This window comes from Akebia trifoliata, chromosome 5 (genome assembly GCF_017979445.1).
Source record: "Akebia trifoliata isolate Shusen 1 chromosome 5, ASM1797944v1, whole genome shotgun sequence".
Lineage (NCBI taxonomy): Eukaryota > Viridiplantae > Streptophyta > Magnoliopsida > Ranunculales > Lardizabalaceae > Akebia > Akebia trifoliata.
In genome coordinates this window covers 31,120,361-31,143,118 of record NC_141379.1, presented here as the reverse complement: position 1 = coordinate 31,143,118, position 22,758 = coordinate 31,120,361, and the positions used below count along the sequence as shown (strand labels likewise).

At 34.5% G+C, this 22,758-nt stretch overlaps 2 protein-coding genes and 1 long non-coding RNA gene across 6 annotated transcripts; 2 read left to right on the top strand and 1 right to left on the bottom strand.

Moving 5' to 3' along the window:
- The first annotated feature begins 657 nt into the window (after positions 1 to 657).
- LOC147402172 (uncharacterized) lies at positions 658 to 11,340 on the top strand. 2 transcript variants are annotated; one of them, XM_086443706.1, is made up of 7 exons: positions 658 to 847; positions 3,646 to 4,168; positions 4,681 to 4,869; positions 4,947 to 7,197; positions 8,724 to 8,839; positions 9,067 to 9,179; positions 11,011 to 11,340. In XM_086443706.1, exons 2-7 carry the CDS (start codon positions 3,943 to 3,945, stop codon positions 11,116 to 11,118), a joined length of 3,003 nt encoding a protein of 1,000 aa, XP_086299832.1. In that variant the 5' UTR covers positions 658 to 847; positions 3,646 to 3,942; the 3' UTR covers positions 11,119 to 11,340. The 2 variants fall into 2 exon arrangements, with proteins under 2 accessions (XP_086299832.1, XP_086299831.1); XM_086443705.1 differs by having other exon boundaries at positions 4,678 to 4,869.
- LOC147402171 (uncharacterized) lies at positions 4,679 to 12,204 on the bottom strand. Of its 2 annotated transcripts, XR_015178847.1 has the most exons (3): positions 11,849 to 12,204; positions 10,993 to 11,731; positions 4,679 to 9,674 (listed from the first exon to the last, which is right to left on the bottom strand). It is a non-coding gene; the product is annotated as an uncharacterized LOC147402171 (long non-coding RNA). The 2 variants fall into 2 exon arrangements; XR_015178846.1 differs by having other exon boundaries at positions 4,679 to 11,731.
- Positions 12,205 to 14,829: 2,625 nt separating this feature from the next.
- Positions 14,830 to 21,836, top strand: LOC147402170 (P-loop containing nucleoside triphosphate hydrolases superfamily protein). Of its 2 annotated transcripts, none has more exons than XM_086443716.1 (8): positions 14,830 to 15,227; positions 15,349 to 15,572; positions 15,815 to 15,876; positions 17,235 to 17,456; positions 18,332 to 18,458; positions 20,137 to 20,465; positions 20,569 to 20,713; positions 21,425 to 21,836. In XM_086443716.1, the coding sequence occupies exons 1-8, from the start codon at positions 14,912 to 14,914 to the stop codon at positions 21,674 to 21,676; spliced, it is 1,677 nt and encodes a 558-aa protein (XP_086299842.1). In that variant the 5' UTR covers positions 14,830 to 14,911; the 3' UTR covers positions 21,677 to 21,836. The 2 variants fall into 2 exon arrangements, with proteins under 2 accessions (XP_086299842.1, XP_086299843.1); XM_086443717.1 differs by having other exon boundaries at positions 15,085 to 15,223.
- The last annotated feature ends 922 nt before the right edge of the window (positions 21,837 to 22,758 follow it).

Sequence of the window (22,758 nt, the reverse complement as noted above, 5' to 3'; positions counted from 1 at the left end):
ACCACTTGTTTAAATGCCACGAGAGCTAAAGAAAAATTCCGACTAGTCTTTCTTAGTTAGTAAGGATTTCACCCTCAGTAAGTGTTCTTAGACTGAACTCGTGGCATACAAAAACATGATCCCAAAATAAAATTTTATGAACTTAAAAAAAAAAAAAATACATAATAAAATTATTTTTCACTTATAAGTTTAGGAGATGTGTAAAAGTTCTGGAGTCCTAATTTATAAAATATTTTTCGATTTTTTACATTTTATTTTTTATCAGAATTTTTCTAAGCAACTTAGAAGGCTGTTGTGTTGGATTGCTTTTAGTAACTTACAAATCTTTACTAAATTAGTTAGGAAAGTTTTTCTTTAAACAATGGGGAAGTTGAATACCGATGTATAAAAAAAGAAATCTCAAGTTGGAATCTTTGATAGAAATCACCAATCATGGTTTGATGTGTACAGGTCCACTCAGAGGTGGGCCAAATATGCCAGGGATAATGATTTAAGCAAGTGTGACACGTGGTAATATAAGATGTATTGTATTCGTTATGTAGATAAGTCGGAATATATGAATCTGAACCGATATATTTGTGGGAATAAATTATCCACGTGGCATATTCTGAGCCTCTAAATGTAACGCTAGAAATGTTGGAAAATTGTTACTGTACAGCTTGCAATTGGCACTCACCCAACTCAGTTCTGACATCTCTCTCTCATGAGAGCACTTTCTCTACAGGATTGGATGTGTGGATCATTTTTTTTTTTCAGTTTATAATGTTCTCTGTTGAAAAGAGGGAGCTGACCCTGTTAAAGCTTGAACTTCAAACACGATATTTTCGTGGATTTGAGGACTTAAGAGGTATTTAAGAATTCAAAAATAAAGTTTTTCTTCAATGGGTGTCTTTTATTTTTAATGGGTTTTGCTTTGAAACTCCATTTTCTTTATCAATTTTTAGGTTTGCCTATTTGTTTAGTTGGATTCCAGTTTTTTTTCAATGGGTGTCTTTTATTTTTAATGGGTTTTGCTTTGAAACTCCATTTTCTTTATAAATTTCCTGGTTTGCCTATTTGTTTGGAAAAACACACACACAGAAACACCTTCACAGTTTAGCTGGTAAACCTTGCTATTGGACTGAAATGATGTTCTTCCTGCAATTATTATTATTTTTTTTTTTGGGTTTTTAGTTTTTTATTATAATTTTTGTTGGTGCAATTTATTTGGCTTGCTAAGTGATAAGTATGTTTCCTTGACCAGTTTTGATGGGAAAACTTTAGGAAACAACAAAATTTTGGATTCGTTGTAGAATTTTAGAACCTATTATGTATGTGGTTCCATTATTTAGATATTTTTGAATTGTGGTATCTGGTAAAATATGCTAATTGGAATCCTGATTAGGATTTCTGAATTAGGTTAAGGTAGATTTAGTTCTATTGGATTCTTGTGCCTATTTTTAGACCTGTTGTTAGTGGAGCGGTCTCAAAAGAATTGTGCACACTTTTTTATATATGTTAGAGAATAGGAAGCATTGTATTAAGGTGCATGAGATGCACTGTATCATTGCTAGTGTATCTCATCACAAATGGAAGGTTGTGATGGGGGATGATATAGTTAGAATATATCAATCAGGATATTCTAAAATATTTATATTAGGCTAGTTTTCATATATCTTGGTTGATGTAATATTTATATATACTCTGTAGGGGTTTATAAAATATTCATCCAAGAATTATCAATAAATTCAGATTTCTTCATGGTATCAGAGCTCTAGCTCCATTGAGCACCTCAATGGTGCCATCGCTGAACCTAAATCTTTTTTTTTCTTTCTTCTATTCTATTACTACTTTAGTTTTATTCAATAAAAATCACACCTTCCTTTATATTTTTATGGATCTCCCTAGTCCATTCACTTACATCTCATGATCTCTATTTTCTTTTTATCTTAAACCTCTCCCATGAGAGTTCTTTTGTAAGCCACATGATCCTACTTCGTATGCTTCAGAGAAGAATCACGACATATCTTATCTAGTGGGCCACTAGCTCCGACAGATTCAAAAAATGAGCGGGATTTGACACTAATGGACTTCATAGAAAGACGGTGATCACCAACAAGAACGATTGGATTTTTGGCCATGAATGAACATTTTACTTTCTGAGATCAATAACAACCATAACCAGTTGCATATTCCTTCTTCAAAGGGCCATGCAATTGAGGGAGGGTGTTAGAGAATAAGAAATATTATATTAAAGTGCATGAGATACAATGTATCATTGCTAGTGTTTCTCATTACAAATGGAAGGTTGTGATGGGGGATGACATATTTAGAATATATCAATCAAGATATTCAAGAATATTTATTTATATTTAGAATATATCAATTAAGATATTCTAGAATATTTATATTAGGCTAGTTTCCACATATCTTGGTTGATGTAATGTTTATACATGCCCTGTAGGGGTTTATAAAATATTCATCCAAGAATTATCAATAAATTCAGATTCCTTCATTATATATATAAATACAATATTTTATAAGAAACACAAATCAAACATACGAAGAACGTCGACCCCACTTGGGGTCGGAAACTACATACAGTAAACTAAAATTATCCTAGAACCATCTAAAAATAAAATCCTCGAAGAAAATTCCTTGAATGCAATATAGATAATGATAGGATTTAACTGCCAGAATAATTCCATGCTCATTCAATTCCTTCCCATAAGAAAACTTCATGTTCCTCTAACTTTAAACGAAGAGAAGTCGACGATGGTTATTTTGAAAAGTAAGGTGATTCACCATTTAAAAATTATGTCCAAAGCAACATACCAAGCAAAAAAGGCCACTTTTGATGGGCATTTCGATCCCCAAATGATGGCGTTTGGAAAGGGAGGAGCAATGAAAACTATAAAATGGGGTGTCCACCTCAACTCTTCCTCTAAACTCTTGACTCTTCTGCCCTAGAGGATAAAGGGGTATTGTAATTGAGATAACGTAGACTAGCAAAGAGTTCCGCTACCAAATCCACTTCACAATCACTATGGCTTCTGTTGATCCCTAGGTTCCCTGAAAGATCTTCTTCAGACCCAACCATGAAACTTGGATTGGGCTAGTCTTTTTATTCGATAGTAGGAACAAATTTGGGAATCGAGACTTTAACAGGCCTTCCCCACGCCAAAGATCCTCCCAAAAATGAAACCTACTGTTCCTCCAAACATTAAAGCCTATGCCTTTGATAAAAGCTTCGGACTTGTCCTAGATACCAAACCAAATTTCACACCCATAGCCAAGTCTATCAGACCCAAACTTCTCACTAATAACATTTTACCAAAATATGGATTCTTCCTCTACAAACCTACATAATCTTATCCCGGAAGGGTTGTATACATTTGCTTTGACTCTTATGTAACCAAGTCTCCTGTTCTTTCTATAACCACCACATTACCTTTTCTATCATCCTACAAAAATTTTTTATATACAAACCTTGGGGAGCTTTGACAATGCTCAGATGCTTGTAAAATCAGTTGTGGTGTCAGAGATATTTCAGTTCTTAATTTAGCTTCAAATTTATACTATTTTCTTATGCTTTTTGCAATTACACCCCAAATAATTCTGACCACATTTAGTTGAAGAAAAGTTTGTTGGCTATGTTGTTTGCAGGAAAAGCGTGCATACTGAGAGGCATGGAGTGAACTACTCCGGACTTTGTTGGATTTCAGTAGTCCCAAGTGAACAAAGAGGAGACAGTGATAGAATTTGGACTTTCTCTGGATTCTGCCTATCAATGCAATCAAAAGAGAGTCAATAATGATTATGGTGCAGGTGCAAATGCAGGTTCCAGGGGAGAAGTGATATGTGTGATCACCAACACAATATCCAAACTACTTTGGTCTTCACATAAAAGTTTGATTTTTAAATGTTCTGACGGATCCTAGCTGAGAAAAAGTTCACCCTTTTATGTGGTATATGGGATCAAGCTGTATGGAGCTTTCACCACCACAAAGCACGACAGCCCGGGGAACTAATGATGGTGGACTTGTGGTTGAAGAAAATTTGAATTCAATGCAAATGGAACCCCATTTAGATTGTAAAGCTTCTACAAGTGGTAACTTGGTCAGGTCTCCCAGTAGAGATATTGACATCATGCCAATGTGCCACACAATGAGTCATAAACACAATGAAGGTATCATTCTTTTTGTGGATGTCAACTTTTCAACAGCATGAAATTGCACCCTCAATACATTGAACTATCAGTTCCATCTTTTAGGTTCGTGGGCGTATCTTGTTTTGGTGTTTTTTTTCTCTTCAATTCCTTTTCTCTTTAGGGAAATATGTTGAGTGTATATTTTCATCCACTCTTGGGTGTGTCGTATTCCAGATATGCCCCGTGACCCTCTTATATTCATAGTTCTCCCCCTCTCCAAAAGATCGGTCTTTGGAGTAGTTGGTTGGTTAACATGGTATCATACTACTATGTTCGTATAGGTCATGTGTTCGATTTTTTCCACCCTTACGGGTGAGAGGGAGTGTTGAGTGTACATTTTCCTCCACTCTCGGGTGTGTCATACCCCATTTAAGCCTCGTGACCTTCCTATATTCATAGTTCTACCCCTCTCCAACAGTTTGGTCTTTTGGAGTAGTTGGTTGGTTAACAAAATATATGAAATGTTGATCCTACAACTCTTGGTTTAGCAGGACCAAGTGGAGACATGGAAGAGTTGACCAATAAAATAGAAGTATCAGTTGTAGTTATTAATCAGGATGCTGATCGTAAAGACGATAAAGAAAAGGTCGTGTATGGTCCTACTGACACTCAGAAAACCAATATTTCCGGGACTAGAAGAGACATTATTCCATTTTCCCCCGAGAAAGCTTCTACTCCAGGTATCTATGTGACTGCAATTTTTTCATGTTTTACTTGTTATTGGATATCTCATATAAAGTGCATTGATTCCCTACAGGTCCTGACAATGGGAGAACTGCCGAGTCTTCATCTATAAAAATGAAGGAACCCAAACTTGGTTCGGCACTTGAACAACCAGGATATGCAGCAGACTTAATTAATGAAGGCACGGCAGGTGTGTTGGCTACCAAAGTTTCTATAATCAAACAATGTAAACTTCCTGCTACTCCAACTTGTGTTTTAACACACCATGTTAGCAAGTATGAGGGATTAGCTTCGGTTATTGAAAAACAATGCAAAAGTAAAATGATGACAACAGGTTTTACCGACTCCCCTCAGATGGAAAAACCGGAGTCTACTTCCGAAAATGATCTACAGCCTCTGAAGGGTATATTTGCTTGTGTTGAGGTGGTGGCATCACAACCCCATCAGACTGAAGGGTTACTCCCCAAGGATGATGTTGCTTCAGCTGAAGCTTCACCAAATTACAGCGGAATCCCTTTGCGTCAAAGAAAAGGTAAAGGAAAGGCTTTGTTCGATGCTGACATTGACGGGAAAAATTTGAAAGATGAAGATGACAGCCATGAGAGCGTTGAAAGTTGTAATAGTGCGGGATTGTTTTTACCAGGAAAGAGACCATGGAGCTTTGAACAGGAACTTTTTGTTGGGAATAAAGAGATGAAGAAACAAATTGAAGAAAGTCCGCGTTCCGCATCTTCTCGTAAACAGGATAGTTCCTTTATGAATTGGATATCAAACATGGTGAAGGGATTGGGTAAAACCAATATGGATGAGACAACACCTTCTTTAGCTCTTACTACGAGACCTTCTAATGAACATGGAAGTCATGATCAGCATTTCACGTTTCATGGAAGAAAACAAGAGTCTGGATGCACAAATACGGGTTTCGAGACTATTTTTAAGACCTTGTACTGTCCAAGTAGTAGTGTGCAAGAGAAGAAAATTATTGGTCTTGACAACGAACTTGGAGAAGCCTCAGAAGATCTTGAGCTGGTTAATAAGACATGTAAAGAAGTTGTTATTCCAAATGCGAAGACCAGCACTACCGAGAATAACAACTCATGCAACATAGCATATGGTCTTGAAAAAGGTGGACTAGTCTCGTCCAATTCATCTTTTCGGAATGATTCTGCCTCTCCATCTGAAGGGAAAGAAGCTTGTCAACTTGGTTCCATTGATCCTAATAAGTCGTTGAATTCTATTACCAACAGAAGTGGTCTTCTTGGGAACTTATGGATAAATAGGTTCTCTCCAATAGTTTCTGGCCACGTGAAAAGTTCATCTCAATGCAACAAGAATGCTGATGCAGCTGTTGAGGGTTACGCTGATTGCAGTAAACCTCATTCTCACTCTCAGAATTGTGTAGTTTCTGTTAAGGACCAGAATACTTTTGAGTATGGTCGGGAGCCGGAGCCTTGTGCCGAACACCAAATCGTTGTTGCAAGTAAAAAGATGCAGACGTGTGTAGCTGACACTACTCAATCCTTTGGTTCTAAAAGAGCCGCGGGATATACTGACCAGAAGTTCAAGACTAAGTTAAATCCCATCCAACCTGCCCGAAGATTCAAAAGTTCCGAAGCCATGGTTTCTGTTTTTGCAAAGAGATTGGATGCCCTCAGACACATCATACCCACAGAAGTAGCTGGTAATTCAAGTCATGTCACCACAATCTGTTTATTTTGTGGCGTCAGAGGTCACAAGTTACGAGATTGCCCTGAGATTACTGAGTCTGAGATTGAGGATCTTGTGAAAAATGTCTATTTATATGATGGAGCGATGGAATTGTCTTGCTTGTGTATTCGATGTTTCAAGCTCAATCATTGGGCCATTGCATGTCCCAATGTGCACTTTAGAAAACGAAGTCACTTAAACGATAGTTCTTCAATGGTTAATTTCAGGAATTTTCGTAAAATCCTGCCTGTTCAAGATAATGATGAAAGAAATCCGACAGAAAATAAGGATTGTGGATACCAAGTTGCACTTATTGGTACAAACGTTGATGAAAAATCGAGTGGCACGATGATTCTTGATGCAAGGGTTTCAGATTTGAAGCCAGCCAAGAAGAATCTTTTAGGCAATCACTTTTGTGAAGGAACCTCAGTGAAGAATACTTCAAGAGAATTTACGCTAAACATGAAGCGGACTGACTCAAGTTCCACAGAAATTGAGTCAAAAGAAAATCAGCTCACATCATTTTGTAACTTCGTAAATAAGCAGATTCCAGCTGTACCAAGAGGAACCTTTGAAGCAATAAGGAGGCTTCGTCTGTCTCGCACAGATATTCTCAAGTAAGAAAAGCTTATTTTTTGCCTCCATTGCAGAGTAATTATATGTTCTGAATGGTTCCTTTGATATTACTTGTGGCCTAGACATACGTATACTTTCCACACCTTGTTTTTGTTAGATTGTATACATATACTAGAATACCAGTACAAGGTTGAAATCATAATGAGTTAGCACTAAGTAAGGGTTTTGCTTGACAATAGAACCTCTCTATTTTGCATGTTTTACTTGACCATTAGATGGCATGATTGCAAACTTAAGTGTTTGAGATCTTATATGAAATTGTGGCTTCAAATGCCTTCAGTTATAGAACTCCTTTGGAGTTACCTTCTATGATATTTATACATTCCACATACACCTGCACTAAATACAACACCATCCATTGACATTTTTTTGTAAAAAAAATCTTTGTTAAGTAAGCTTTAAGGAAATCTATTCTATCTTTAGCATGACTTAGACTGATAAATGCCGTGGACACTCTCTAGGACTAAGTTATGCAAGTTTGTTGTTTGTCTTAGTCAATATGTCATTTTTGAAGATCACTTGTGGAGGTTTCATTCAGGAATGGTGTAGAAAGGACACATCTGATAGTTTTCATCGTGATATTAAATTAGCCGAACTTTTGGCAAATTTTGTTGATTTATGACCTAGCAAAATGAAGTTTACCTATAATATTATGGTGAACTTCACTATTCATGAAATAAATTTACAGCAAGGTTAGCAAAATAAAATAATAAATAATAAATTGGGGGAAGCCCAAATTTCATTTACAGATCTATAGATTGAAGTTTCATTTACACAAGATTTATTTGTTATCTTTCGGTATTTTTAGGTAATATAAACAAAAAATTTGGAGAAGCCCCGACAGTCTTCTGTCTTTTCACCATAGTTCACTGGTAATTTGGCCATGAATAATCAAAATATAACTTAATTTTATTTGTCTAAATGATATTATCTGTATCATTTAACAATGAATTGTAAATTTTACCACTTAAATTATCAATTTTTCAAATACTTGCGCCAATTTGTGTACAGCTCTATTCATCTTACACATGATATTCCAAATGGTTTGTTTTGTCATACAAGAAGTTATGAAAGTTGTTATCGTGTTTGTTCTGTTATTTCCTACAACGACATTGTTGTTTTCCCAACATTTGGCAATTCTCTTTAGTTGGTGAATTAGATGTATTATATATTAATAATAATGGAAGCGATGGTCAATACAACGATCAATGAATTAGCCTTCTGGCTTACATAACGATTCCCATATGAATACTAGACCTTTGAAGAAAACACCCCTGAATTCTTCAAACAACTTACGACAAGAAGGTAGAAGACCGCAAATTCTAAGAATAAGTTCTTTAAGTTGTTTAGGACCTCAAAATACTGATATAGTGCTTCTACTGAAATGGTGTAAAAGAAAATATCCTTGGAGGAAAAGAATCTTTATGCATCCGTTCAAACACTATAATCCCATTCTTCCTATTGCATGTTATCTGTAGTAATCAATATTTGTGTTTTATGGACTCAGATGGAAGCAATCCTCGTTTTCACTCTTTTGCCTCGAGGGTTTTTTTCTACGTCTGCGGATTTGTAAGCAAGAAGAAAGATTAGGGGGAACAGGTTACTATGTGGCCTGCATTAATGGTAAGGCTGGCATTATTAAGTCTATATTAGATTATCTTTTTAATTAACTTGTTTTATAATTAGCAATCCCGAGTTGTAACCTCAAATTCTACCTTTTTTTTTAGCTTTAGAAATTTATTGTAAAACAGCCAAATATGAAGGGAATTACTGGGAGGCAGATCATCGATGTCCAAATCTTGGTTTGATTGACCTTATATTTCTAATATTTGCATTCATTTGATTTATAGGGGCTTCGAGAGAAAGATCATCTGGAAGTTCCATAATTCCTCTGTGTGTGGATGTTGGGGGTTTCAAATGCTCAGTTGAAAGTCGTTTTGTCTCTAACCGTGATTTCATTGAGGTAAAATTCCTGATCTCAATCTATGACTTGTGAAAAATTGAAGCAAGAAAGAGAACATAAAATCATACACAAAACACAAGGATTTATGCGGTTTGGCAGTGTGCCTACATCCACGGATCAAATAAAAATTCCAATCACTATTTTATTTCGAGTTTTACAGCCCTAGAGATCTCTAGCAAAAACTAGAGCTGAGAAAACATCTCTCTTTTACACAATATTTAGATGTTTCATGAATACTTTTGGGAAGTTAAACCAGGATAAGGGACAGGCAATGGATCATCAGAAGAAAAGAAAAGTGTATGCATGGTAAAATAAACGCCAATATCATCATGTCATATCCATGCATTCTTCAATTTCATCAACCCATAAAAAGCCTATAATCTTGGAATTACCATATTAATGTAACTTCATCATCATCATCATCATTATCATTTATGCCTTGAAATATTGAGGTCGGCCTGTGTGAGAAGTAGGCTTGCATTGCCGGCCTAAACCCTGGATAGAGAAGGATTGTATCAGGTTAACAGCAGGTGCAAAATAGTACCAAACCTTAACATTTGTATTATTCTTCTAGTAGACTCTTTGTTTATGTAACATTTTGCCATCTCATTGACTTGGGAGAATCTGTGCATTGGTCCCACCAGCCATCCACCCATCTAGAACCACTAGCCATCCTTACGACCACATTTAGACCCAAAATGCCTTTTGAATTTTACAAAGACCTTCTTAGTGTACTTTTGGTACACCAAAGACACCCCTAATAGGATATAATTTCCTTCGGAATTTCCACGATTTTCTAAAATTTCTCGAAGAACATCGATGAGGCACTGTCTCTCTCTCTCTCTCTCCCCCCCCCCTTTTTAACTTTCTTTAAATTCCTGTTCATTTTGTGAAATTTCAACAATTTATTTCCATCAAATTCACTATTCATTTCTTACCAGAAAGTGTTGTCTGCACATTTGTCAAACTACCTTACACTTTCCTGTGTTACCAATTTTCCACTCCTTATGCTTAAAAAACACCCAAGAATGCCTTATCCCAAATATTTGGGGTAGGCTGAACGAATCTTCTTCCTCCATTCCACTTTGTCCAAAGCCAAGTCTTGTATTATGAAACACCCAACCCATGTCCTTTTAAAACAAACTCTTAGTTACCTAGCTTATACAATAGTGTGACCAAGTCATATATAATGTAGGTTTAAAGCAAGAAGGGAAATTAAAAAAAAATAAAAGGGGGGGGGGGGGGAGAAACTATGGGAAAAAATGGACATATATATATATATATATATATATATAGAGAGAGAGAGAGAGAGAGAGAGAGATTTATATTAACTAGATGGTGAAAGTGAGTTTTGAAGTTAGGTCATGATATCAACACTTAATCTTTAACCAAGAAATAGGGAGGAAATGCCTTTTTTGTGTGCACCTTTTAAGCCTTTTAATCAGCCTACCAAAACTTTGAACCTTTTTCTTTGGTCGGCTCACTCTATTTTCCCACCACTATTCGAAAAACTAGTTTGAAACAGCTAGTGAACGCTCAGCTTGGTTACTACCACTTTCAACTTTGATACTCCGAACGCTCATACCATTCGATCTTATACACTCCTTCACTCACCTAACAAACCTATCATTTGATGGGTTCAGTGTTTATCATCACAGATAATGGCAAATTATATTCTACTGCATGAGGCATCAATGAGAGAGATTGGATTTTAAACAAAATGTACCTGAGGTCACATCGTACAATGAAATTATATTATTTGGGATATGCAGTTTGTAATACTAATTTATACACAATTCTTCGTACTTAATACCTGCTTGGTGCTTTACAGGATGAGCTTATGGCATGGTGGTGTGCAACCTTAATAGGTGGTGGCAAACTTCCATCCGAAGAACACCTGAAAATGAAACTTGGAGAGAGGAGGAGTTTCGGATTTTAGCATATAAGAGGTTTATCATCACCTTTATTTGTTCACTATAGTTGTGTATGACCCATAGTTTGAATCTTTTGCAAAGTGTAATATAGAGAGTTGTGAGGAAAAAAAATCTATTTTTGTTGATTGTACATAAATGGTGGTTTTATACCATCTTATAAGTGGTGATTATATAAAACTCACACTTAATTCTGTAAATGAGTGAAAGAACAGTTGCAGATGTTCCAATGATGTGACGGGTGTGAATCAGTTTTGCACCATCATCGCATCTGAGTTTCTTGTTCAAACTTCGAACTAGAGCTCTTAAATCACTTTAGTTTTAATGGCCACGTTTTGTTGGCCTTGGCTGCCTACTTGAATTCCTTGTATCTTCAATCCTACATCAATTTCTACATATTTATTATTGTTCATCATTATCTATGTTTATCCCAAATATTGTGGTCAGTAACTTTTTTCCTAATTTTTTCCATTCACCTCCATATCTTGAGCCACATTTTGGGTTCAAGGCGTGTGTCTTGATTTCGGATTTCTTGCCCTTCATTTGTGCTTAGGTTTTAAAACTTGTTTTCATGTGTCGTCTTGTCCATGGCCGATACTGAGTTGTCTTGAATGAGTCATCCTGTTCAGCAATGAGACAATGATTTTTAAACCACTAAAAAAATCTGGAAAAATCTGATTTTCTAGAAACATGAGTTGTAATAAGAACTTAAATGGATGAGAGAAAGAGAGACATTACCTTATTTGGAGGAGGAAGATACCTTCTACAATTTCATCTTGATTTAGAGGAGGAAGAAGAAGTTTTTTACCAAATTCATTTGTACTTTTGGTTGATTTAGTTGACAAGAGAAAAAAAAAAAATCAATTTGGGAATGAAAGGATAGAATTAAGACATGAAAATAGAAGAGCATTTGAGCCGGGACTTGCCCTTGGGAATGAGAGATCCGCGAAGGAAAATCCCTAGTGACTTGGTTAGATGAAATTGAAGGAGAAGGCTTGTTTTCTTGCTCATCTCAGAAGTCTTGGACGAGATTTTTGATGTCTCATCTGTTCGGCTTGCAAGATGCTGCCAAATCCTAATACTTTTATCCCTCCGTTCCGTTGTTGGAATAAAAATTAAGGATCTTTCACTAAGGTTAAGGATGGGGATGTTTACATTATTTTTACTAATCTATAAGAAAAGACTAAGGTCAAAGGACATATCGTCAGTTTGAAATATATTGGTATCTCAAATATTCACCAAAACCTGAAGGGGTATGATGCAAGGACCAGTCTCCATGTCTCTAAGATTGTTAAAGTCTAAGATGGATATTTAAGGTTAATTTAGATCTAATCTACCCTACATGTTCTGTGAATATTTTAGATATCCCTATGTTTTTAAATTATTGACTTCCACTGAGTCTTTGTTTTATATATAAAAACGACTTCATCTTCAACCTATGATAAAAATAATAATAAAATCTTTGATTTTTCATCTAAAAAATCAGTTAATTTCAAACTCCTTGGTGGTAAATTTATTTTAATCTATTAAATCTCATTTTCAAAATCATGTATTTCTTACTTGAAACCCTTGATTTTTCATCCAAACTTCCACTATTTAATCGCAAGGTTCAAAGATTTAAGTAATTATGATCTTAAGGTTGAAGATGAGTGTAATTTTTTTTTCTTTGTTTCTTTTTTATTGAAATTTGAAGTAGATAGAATCTACCAATCCTTGTGAAATTAATCATTACTAGTACAGATTGGTGTGTTATAAGTAAAAGTTAGTACATTAATAGAAATTTATTTTATTTTACATTTTAAGAAATTATATTACTTGTTGAAGATGAGGGTATTTAGGTCATGCTCCATCATATAGAAGTGAAGAGTAAATTCAAGTATGGATCTAGGATTTTGGATTCTGATAAGGATCCAATCCATTAGGGTTTGGATCGAATATCTTATCGTATGATCAACCAATCATATACAATATCCAATCTAGACCGCAGATACATAGGCTGTCAGTGGATAGGATCAGATGCAAAATCCGATCGGGTAAATTCAAGTATGGATCTAGGATTTTGGATTCTAATAAGGATCCAATCCAATAGGGTTTGGATCCAATATCTTATTGTATGATCAACCAATCATGTACACTATCCAATCTAGACCGTAGATACAGTCAACTATGGTTGCTGTGATTGTTTCTTAATGCATGTATAATCTAGAGCCGTTGGTCCACTCTTATCAGTTATGGCGACGACCATTTTGATATTCTATACTTTTTTGTCATCACGCTTGCAACTTGCACGCACTTGATCCAATATCCAACCTTATTATTTTTTATTTGGATTTTTTTAGTGTACACTGACATTAAACTCAGTGTCCAACGATTATGTAAGATCATAAAAATAGTATAGTTCTCAATTAATTTTTTTTAAATTGAGAGAATGAGATAATGAAAATTGATTTTCAAAAGCTCAAAATCTCCTTTTGTTGGTTTTGTTTCTAGGTTTGCAACGTAAAATATTATAAATTTATATTTGCAAAAATATCACATTGACACATGAAACATCGCAATTGAAAATCATGTCGAAATTGACATACAAATTAGGGTGGAAATTAGCTTTCCTTTCAAAAAAAATCAAATGGGGTGTTTAGTTTTTTTTTATAAATATAAATTTCATTAAAGAAGAAGATGATGTGAGGTGATTGAGGAAGCCCCCATACATCCAAACAAGAAAAATAATAAGAACAGAAAACAAAACCGTATAAAACAATTAAAAAACACAGATATTGTTTTCAAGAGAGAAAAAGCTCGATCGGCATGATATTAAGGATCTCCGATGTTGTCCCAATTAAAAATAAAATCTTGAAAGTGCACTTCCTCAAATTTCTTGCTCATCTTACACCAAAGAAAAAGTAACCCCAAAATCTCTAAGATCACTTTGTGATATACAATTATTATTTGGATTTAAATTATGAAAGCTAAGTCCAAATCTAAGAGTAAAAATATTACATTAGTCTAATAAATAATATTTCTATTTTTCTAAACTGTTTTTTAATTCTAATTCAGTAGGGGCGGAGTCAGGATTTTACCCCACATGAGGGTAACTAAGAGTGAAATTTTTTTTGTGAAGACAAATGAAAATGAAAAAAAATAATTGTGAGGGCCATAGCCTACATTATAAATCCCCCCAAAATACACATGGCACAATTAATAGGTCCCTTGACATTTTCATATCCAAAGAAATTGAAAACTATAGATTATTATTCATAGAATAAAACAAAGTGCCACAATTTCTTTAGTAACATGGTAAGATTTTAAGTTTTATTAAGGGTCATTGCGTTCAAATGGATTACAAAATTAGTAATCCAGCATTACACATCGCTAAATTTCATAAAAAAATTATGATAAAAAAATTTAAAAAATAATTTCTTTTAAACTTGATCCAAGATTTTGAACGTGAACAGCTACAAAACTTCCACCAAACTCCCTAGCATAAAATTAAATTCAACGTTGAGAAATAAGTTTTTTTGGAGATTTTTTTTCAAAGTTGATAGAATTTTTTCCTCTACAGCCCTAAAGCATCCGATCATGTTTTTGTCTCCCAAAAGGTGAGCCAGAGGATCCCTAGTAAAGGTAAAATCCTTACTAGCCTAGTAAGGTTAGTCGGACTCAACCAAAACAAATCATTAGAAAGCATTGACGAATCAAATAAAAGCCCTCTCTGTCTCTCTCTCACTCTTCTAATCTTCCATTTTTTCCTTCTATGGTAAACAAGTCACAGAGAAAAGCAAGTCTACAACAATATTATTAAGTATGGTCATCCTCCTCTTATTGACCTTTCTTTTGGCTATATTATTCTTCTTCTCTCCACTCAAACTTCTTCTCATTCTATTCTTCCCCTCTCAACTCTCTTCTCCTTCTCCTCCTGATCCTACAACCAAATCCATCCTCCTTCAGATTTTCTTCGCCTCTTCGATCGGATTCATTGTCACAATTGCGATGCTCTATCATCAATATCAAAATCGAAAGCCTCTCATGATGAAAGACATTAAGATCATTCCATTGTTACATTTAACGGATTCTAATCATAATCGTATCGATAAGCTCGAACGCTTCTCTCACTATGTAGGTAATCACATCCATGATCGATCCTTCTTTTTCTTTTTTTTAAAATCTTATTCTTCATTCGCATTATTTATAAATTTTTCTAATTTATGATTTTATAATTTTTATTTTTTTTGGGGGTGTAGCTAGGCAATTTGGATTTGGAGATACAAATGAGTGTTCTCAGATGTGCAAATTAGCTGAAGATTATTTAAGGAAATCAAAAGGGTGCGAAGACAATATTTACGCGTTCTTCGCGAAGGATCCAGATGCGGATCCATTATACATTAGGCTTGTGGAGGAATTTGATCGATGCATACTTGGTTATTTTGCATTCCATTGGAGCCAAGCTACTCTTATGATCAATCAGGTAATAGTTAAGATCAAAAAAGAAAAAAAATTTCAAAATGTGGATAGGTTTTGATAAAGTTGATTATGATTGATAAGAAAAAAAAAAAAAAAACAAAAGTTGATAATAAAATAGAATTTATTCTCAATAAGATATTGTTGGAATCTATGACAAATAATGAAATATAAGTGAATTATTGCCGACAAAGTCATTTGGGATAAATATATATAGATGATGATGATCTCTAGAATTTTTTATTGCAGGTTCTGAGTGTTGATTCGGAGCCGAAAAGAAAGCTTAAAAACATAGTCATGGCTGCTACTAGGTGGGTTTTTATTTTTTATTTTTTATATAATTTATTACTTTTTGACTTTAAAAAAAAATTATATTTATATAATAATAATATAAATAATATAGAATATGACTTGTTAATGATAAAATTTCTACCCACCATAGACAGGATGATTTTGACATACCACCCCCCACCACACGTTTACTTTAGTGAATTTGACATTGTTTACATGTACCTTGAACACGGTCTTCTCTCTTAGATTAATGAAAAATGACCAAAAGGTTCTTATCTTCAATTTATAACCAAAACCACTTCTTAGAGGTGTTTGTACCCATATTGTACTTTAGAGCAGATTCTCATCTCATCCCCACCCTTTAGTTGAGACTAAACCCACGGTCACATGCACCATCCACTTGAAAAGTCCTACGTGCAATTGATTGAGTCGAGAGTCAACCAGACCCCAAAAGGTGGTCCCTAGGAATTCATAGCTTCATGGGATTTCGAACACTTGACCTACCTTTCCCGAGGAGCTTATCAAGGCTCGACTTGTCACTAGGCCAATGCCTTGAGGTTACTGCTCTAGCCATTTAGATACCCAAAATTACATATCAAAAATCAAACTCATTAGCAAATTATAATGATGGTACGAACCACCATAAATTATATAGTGTATATAAATCATCAAAGAGAGATTGCATTGCCACACCAATCTTTTTATAACACACTAAGCAATAAAATAATATACAAGGATTTTTTTTCCTAGGAAAACAAGGGGGTTATAGGTCAGCATGAAAGTGCATTCAACATGCCTTACCAATTTAGCCAAGTTCACACCTTCAAAAAATTATATAAAACTTGACTAGGACAGGGGTCTACTAACTTTGATCCCTTTTTTTTTCTAACATGACTCTTTGCCTTTGTTGTTGGGAAATTTACGTGGGATCCGTATGTGCATGAGATCATAAGTACTAGTTCCATTTCAAAGGGTGTGGGGATACTTGACGAAATTAAAAAGTTAATAATAATAAAATAAACAAGCACACTAATTTGACATAAATCAACCTTTAATTTCTTTCAAGATTGTTCTCACCCTCTTTGACTTGGAAGATTTTTTCTCATTTAAGTAGAAAATAAAAAAAATAAGAGTTTAACCCGAGAAGAAGAATTATAAATAGGTCATCGTGTGTTTATTCCTTTGTTAGGTTAGATGTGTAATTATATATATAAAGATTCTATTGCCACACCAACTTTTGCTAACACCAAAAGTTGGTGTGGCAATAAAAACTTTCAAAAAAATATTTGGTGTGATAATATAAACTTTCTATATTAATCAAGCAGATTTTTTATGGTTTGAAATTGAGAACAATTTTGCTGGGGTTTAATTTTGGTAGGAAACAGAGATTTGAAAGGGTGACAAAGGACTTAAAGGTGGCAAGAGTGTTCTCTACACTATTGGAGGAGATGAAAGCCATCAGACCCTTGTCTAATGATGATTCACAATGTACGGATGTGATGGTGCCAGCTGCCCACAGCAAAAGGAGTCCCGTACTCCTTCTCATGGGTGGTGGAATGGGTGCAGGAAAGAGCACTGTACTCAAGGATATACTCCGAGAGTAAGATCATCACCTTCTCCATTTAGTTCAACCTACTTTTTAACTCGATTTTAAAAAAAAAAAACTCCTTTTGAGCGCGCATATTTCCCCACCAATTTTATTTTGAGTCCGGTTAGCCTAATTAAGTAAGGATTTCACTCTTTCTAAAGGTCTTTGGCTCAGCTTGTGACATCAAAAAAACATGATCAGGCACTTTAGGGTTAGAGTGGACAAAATTTTATAAATTTCAAAAAAAAATAAAATTCAAAAAAATTAATTTTCACCGTTGTATTTTAATTTTAAAATTTTTGAGTTAGGTAGCAGTTCGGTAACTATCCATTTTCAAAATCATGGATCAAGTCAAAAATAAAACATTAAAACTATTTAAAAAATAATAATATTGGATTTGAATTTTACGCTAAAATGGAGAGGGTTGTGGTGTTGAATTGATAATTTGATAATCCATTTGGTAAAATCTTTACTTAGTTGGTAAGTAAAATGTTTCTCTTTTATCTTATAACAATCTAATTTCATACAATTAGATGTGACTAGAGTTAGTCTTTCTAATATATGTTACGGTTTTCTAAAAACTCCTCTACACACGCCTCTTTTGTCCTATCATAGAATCGTAAATCATTTGCTTCGGGATATGCATAATCATAATAATTTTCTTATGTGTCCCAAGGCAAATGATCTATGTTCTTGTGATGAGGGAGTGTTTTATAGTCAATTAGTGCAATCAAGTGTCTCATAACTTCTTAAACCATATTCATCGGGCTTTGTGTGGAGTTTTGCACAAAGCCCAAAGTATATTTTGTGTGGGACCAGCTTATAGTTTGACTCCTGAGAACAGGAAATCAAAATTTGATGTTTTGTTTGAAAATGAATGAAAACAGATCATTTTGGTCAGAAGCGGAAGGGAAAGCGGTGATTGTTGAGGCAGATGCGTTCAAAGAGACTGACGTCATTTATAGAGCTCTTAGTTCTCGTGGCCATCACGACATGCTCCAAACTGCTGAACTGGTCTCTCTCTCTCTCCCTCTCTCCTTCACATGCACGCCAACACATAAACACGTGCTGACTTGAAAGTACAAAATAGTCACACGTGTCAACTGATTGCAGTCGTCCAACGATCCACGAGTCTTAGGTTGCAGTGGTCGTAAACAAAAGGGTTTTGTTAGGGCACACGTTATAAGAATGTGAGGGCATTTTCGGTACACAATTCAATTTCGTGTATTTATTGAACTTTTTCACCCGTGCCCTTAGGCCACATGTTAACAAGACCCTTGACAAAAAATGGAAACTTTTGAGATCCACCTGGTTTTGGAAATTACAATGATTTTATGACGCCCCCAAGACAAAGCCTTGACGTGGTATGTGTTAGCATCATAGGTTCTTTCGGGATCCACAATTGCACATATTCATGGAGATGTACAATTGTGTAGCTCAATGAAAAAATCTATGATTTTAACCTATGCCATATTAGAGGGGGGTCTTAGAAAATCATGATTCTTTTGAAAAATTAGACATACCCCAGATTTTGAAATTGTTTACATTAATAAGATTTGATTTTATATGAATAATATAAGTGATAATGAGATTTTTAATATTGAAAAGTATTAATAAGATTGTAATTACATGATATATAAATGTTAGATAATGTAATTGCCTAACTTCATAAATAGCCTAACAATAAGATCTAGTTTAGGTTGCCTAAGTGGTAAGGGCGAGCATGTGAAGTGTGGATTAGGTGCACGTCACGGATTCGATTTTCTTCTTAGGTTTTTCTCATGATTTAATTGGAGGACCATGACGGTGGATTGTTGTGGTAGTCCTCTTTGAGATTAGTTGCGGTGAGCGTAAACTGGCCCGGACACTCGGTTAGCAAAATATATATATATATATATATATATATATATATATATATGATCTAGTTTTTACTACTGTAATGAGAGAAAGTTGCACATAAGAGATTGGACACCCAAAATTTAAAATCTCACAAATGTCCCTAATTTTAAATTTAATTCATAAAAAACTATCAATCCCTAAAATAGCATTAGTTATTTTACAAACCTTCGTATTTTATATTAAAATTTAAATTACAAAAAGACATTGAAATATATATTGCATTTGCACATACTATCTACTTAGTCCTAAATAACATGATTTGTTGTTTCTTCATACATTTTAATTACATGATAGATAGGTTTCCGACAACAATCAAGGATTGTTTTCCAATAGTCACTTATGGAAGACCAAAATCAATGGGTATGTCAATAATTCAATAATCAATGTATCTTTTATGCCTCCTGATAAAATGACTGACCAGGTGGTATACTCAATCGTCTCAATGATGTGGACAAGTTTGGAAACCATAGATCTTTCCACCTCGGGATACATGGATCCCCGAGATACACTTTTTTTTAATGGGGAAGTGCAATCATGTATCCCAAGGCGGAAAGATCTACAGCTCCGAACTTGTCACGTCAGTGAGTCGACTGAGTATGCCACCTGACGAGTCATTTTATCAGGACTCATCTTTTATTGTCAATGGAACACAGTAGAGGTACCTCAAAATTATTCAAAAACTTCTGATGTTTATGATAATCAATAGCTTTATCATTAAATCTTAGACTTCTTAACTACTGTTATGTCATTCTTTGAAAATAATTAACAACCCATCAAATTTTTCCCAAAACAGGTCCACCAATCATCTACAGATGCAGCTTCATCACTACTAGTGACTGCGTTGAATGAAGGACGAGACGTGATCATGGATGGCACACTCTCATGGGAACCCTTTGTTGAACAAACCATAATCATGGCTAGGAATGTTCATCGTCATCGGTACCGCATGGGGATCGGATACAAGGTCGCCGAGGACGGAACCATAATTGAAAACTATTGGGAACAAGTAGAAGAAGAAGAAGATCATAGACATGAACAAAAGTCTATGAAGAGAAAACCATACAGAATAGAATTGGTTGGAGTTGTTTGTGATCCTTATTTAGCTGTTGTTAGAGGCATCAGGTATATTAGTTCAGATTTTCAAACTTACTATTAAGTTGATTTTTATTTATTATTATTATTATATAATATTGATGGCTAATGGGGGGTATTTTGGGAATAACAGGAGAGCTATACTGATGAGAAGAGCTGTGAGGGTGAATTCACAGTTGAAATCACACAAGAGATTTGCAAATGCATTTCCCAGATATTGCCAACTAGTTGATAATGCCAGGTTATATTGCACCAATGACACAACTGGTCCACCTAAGGTAAAACCTTCTCTTATCCAACCCGACCCGACCCATTTCATGCAATATTGTCAACCAGGTCTATTAATTTTGGCCCAAAAAAAAGTGCTTGGGCCCAGGAAGAGTTGCTACTTGCTAGGGCTGTCTATGGATCAGATCACACCAGAAATCCAATCCAATATCTAGGATCTAGAACATGAATTTTGGGTGTTCTAATAAGAATCCAGTTTATTTATTTTTTCGGATTGGTTTTGGAGCAACCATGTCCCAATCCAATAAAAGACCAATTTGGATAGTTTGTGACAAATAAAAATTATTATATAGTTATATTTTATATATACATTTAATATGAATATGATTAAATTTGGTCCAATCCAAACCTGATCCAATGGTCATTAGATCAGATTTGGATCCAAATATGAAAATCCAATAAGGCCCCAACCCAGAAAAGGATCTGATCCAATACATTATTGCATCAGGATCGAAGTTCAATCCATATCAGGTCTGTTCGAAATCAACCCTGATCTGATTCCCTTACAACAACAAAAAAAAAAAAAACCGAACCAATCCGAATCGGATCCATTGACAGTCCTAGTAGGCCCAACAATTTATTTATTTATTTTTTATTTTTTTGAGATTAGTGTTCGGCACCCATTCACACGGACTCACAAACTTGGTTGACAGTAAATTATAAATAAATATTTGCTGATATAATAAGTATTGGTGATGAAGTTGATAGGATGGAAAGATGGAGACAACAATCTTCTGGTTGATCCAGAACAGATAAACTGTTTGAACACAGTAAGCTTGTTGAATGAGGATGCAGACTCCATATATGAACTTTATCAGCATCGCGACCCTGCACATGAGGTCGGGTCAGTTTGGAACGACATCGTGTCATCACCTGCAAGGGCACAAGTCCAGCATGAACTAAAAATTGCCATCCAGAAAATCGAAACTCCAGCCATAATAATATGTCAATAACACAAGGGGTCCAATTTTAGTTTGTACTAGTTAAATTTTACCAACAGACCAATCCACTTTGATTGTGTTTGAATTTGATGAGATTGGTTGTGAAATTAATCACTTATAAAGCAAATTGTAGATTATTATGTCAATATAGAAATTTCAGAAGTTTTACAAATAGCATATATATTAAGCAATGTAGGTGAAATATTATGGTTAATCGAGTAATATAGTTTCTCTAGTAATTCAAATAGAGAGCTTATATTGCTACAACGAACTTTTTTATAGCACATTGGCATATTTTCTCTGTCAAATCCTTCGTCGCACATGTTGGGAGAATCATAACCCGTAAATTCTTCACATTCCATCAGTTTGAGACCAATTTAATTTCATGCAAGTGATATTTTAAAGTGATGGAGTGCAACTGATACTAGGTGATGTGCAACCAGTTGATCCTATTTTTTAATGACAATCAAACAACTAAATTAAGAATTTCTGTTATTTTTCAAATAACATTTTAATTAACATGCATACCATTTTATGGAAATATGAATTCTTGCAAAATCTTTTCCTCCCAAAGAAATTATTTTCTAAGCAACCAAACACCCTTTTAGTTCAAAATTTCTAAAAATTAATATGTATTTTTATATATAAAAATAAAAATTATTAATATACTTAGAAGGTGCCATTATCATAGTCACCCTTCAACATTTATTCATTATCTTTACTATTATAACAAGAGAAGGCGGAGTAGAAGTATTTCTCCACCAAAATTCAAATTCGAAAAATTTCACAATCTTAACATTTAAATTTAATATAATCACGGTCATTTTGGTCAAAAACTAATATAATTGTATGATCAAACTCCTAAAATCACGTTGATTAGTTTTAAAAATTATAAAAATGTCTTTTTTACCATGTCACCTACAAAATCACCTTTTTATTATTATGTTATATTACAAATAAGCCCCTAGATACAAGTGTATTTGCAAATGCCACCTTCTAGTGTTAAATGAATAAGAGTTAATAATTACGAAACCTAATCAATACCATTACTTTCGATCATGTCAAAATTCAAATTCGTATATGTTTTTAACATC

What these genes read in the sequence shown, in the direction of transcription:
- LOC147402172 (XM_086443705.1), top strand. Translation starts at nt 3,943, where the DNA reads ATGTGGTATATGGGATCAAGCTGTATGGAGCTTTCACCACCACAAAGC. An exon ending in GAGTCATAAACACAATGAAG is followed by an intron (nt 4,169 to 4,677) that starts GTATCATTCTTT and finishes CTCTTGGTTTAG; the next exon opens with CAGGACCAAGTGGAGACATG. An exon ending in CGAGAAAGCTTCTACTCCAG is followed by an intron (nt 4,870 to 4,946) that starts GTATCTATGTGA and finishes GATTCCCTACAG; the next exon opens with GTCCTGACAATGGGAGAACT.
- LOC147402170 (XM_086443716.1), top strand. Translation starts at nt 14,912, where the DNA reads ATGGTCATCCTCCTCTTATTGACCTTTCTTTTGGCTATATTATTCTTC. An exon ending in ACGCTTCTCTCACTATGTAG is followed by an intron (nt 15,228 to 15,348) that starts GTAATCACATCC and finishes TTGGGGGTGTAG; the next exon opens with CTAGGCAATTTGGATTTGGA. An exon ending in GCTGTTGTTAGAGGCATCAG is followed by an intron (nt 20,466 to 20,568) that starts GTATATTAGTTC and finishes TGGGAATAACAG; the next exon opens with GAGAGCTATACTGATGAGAA.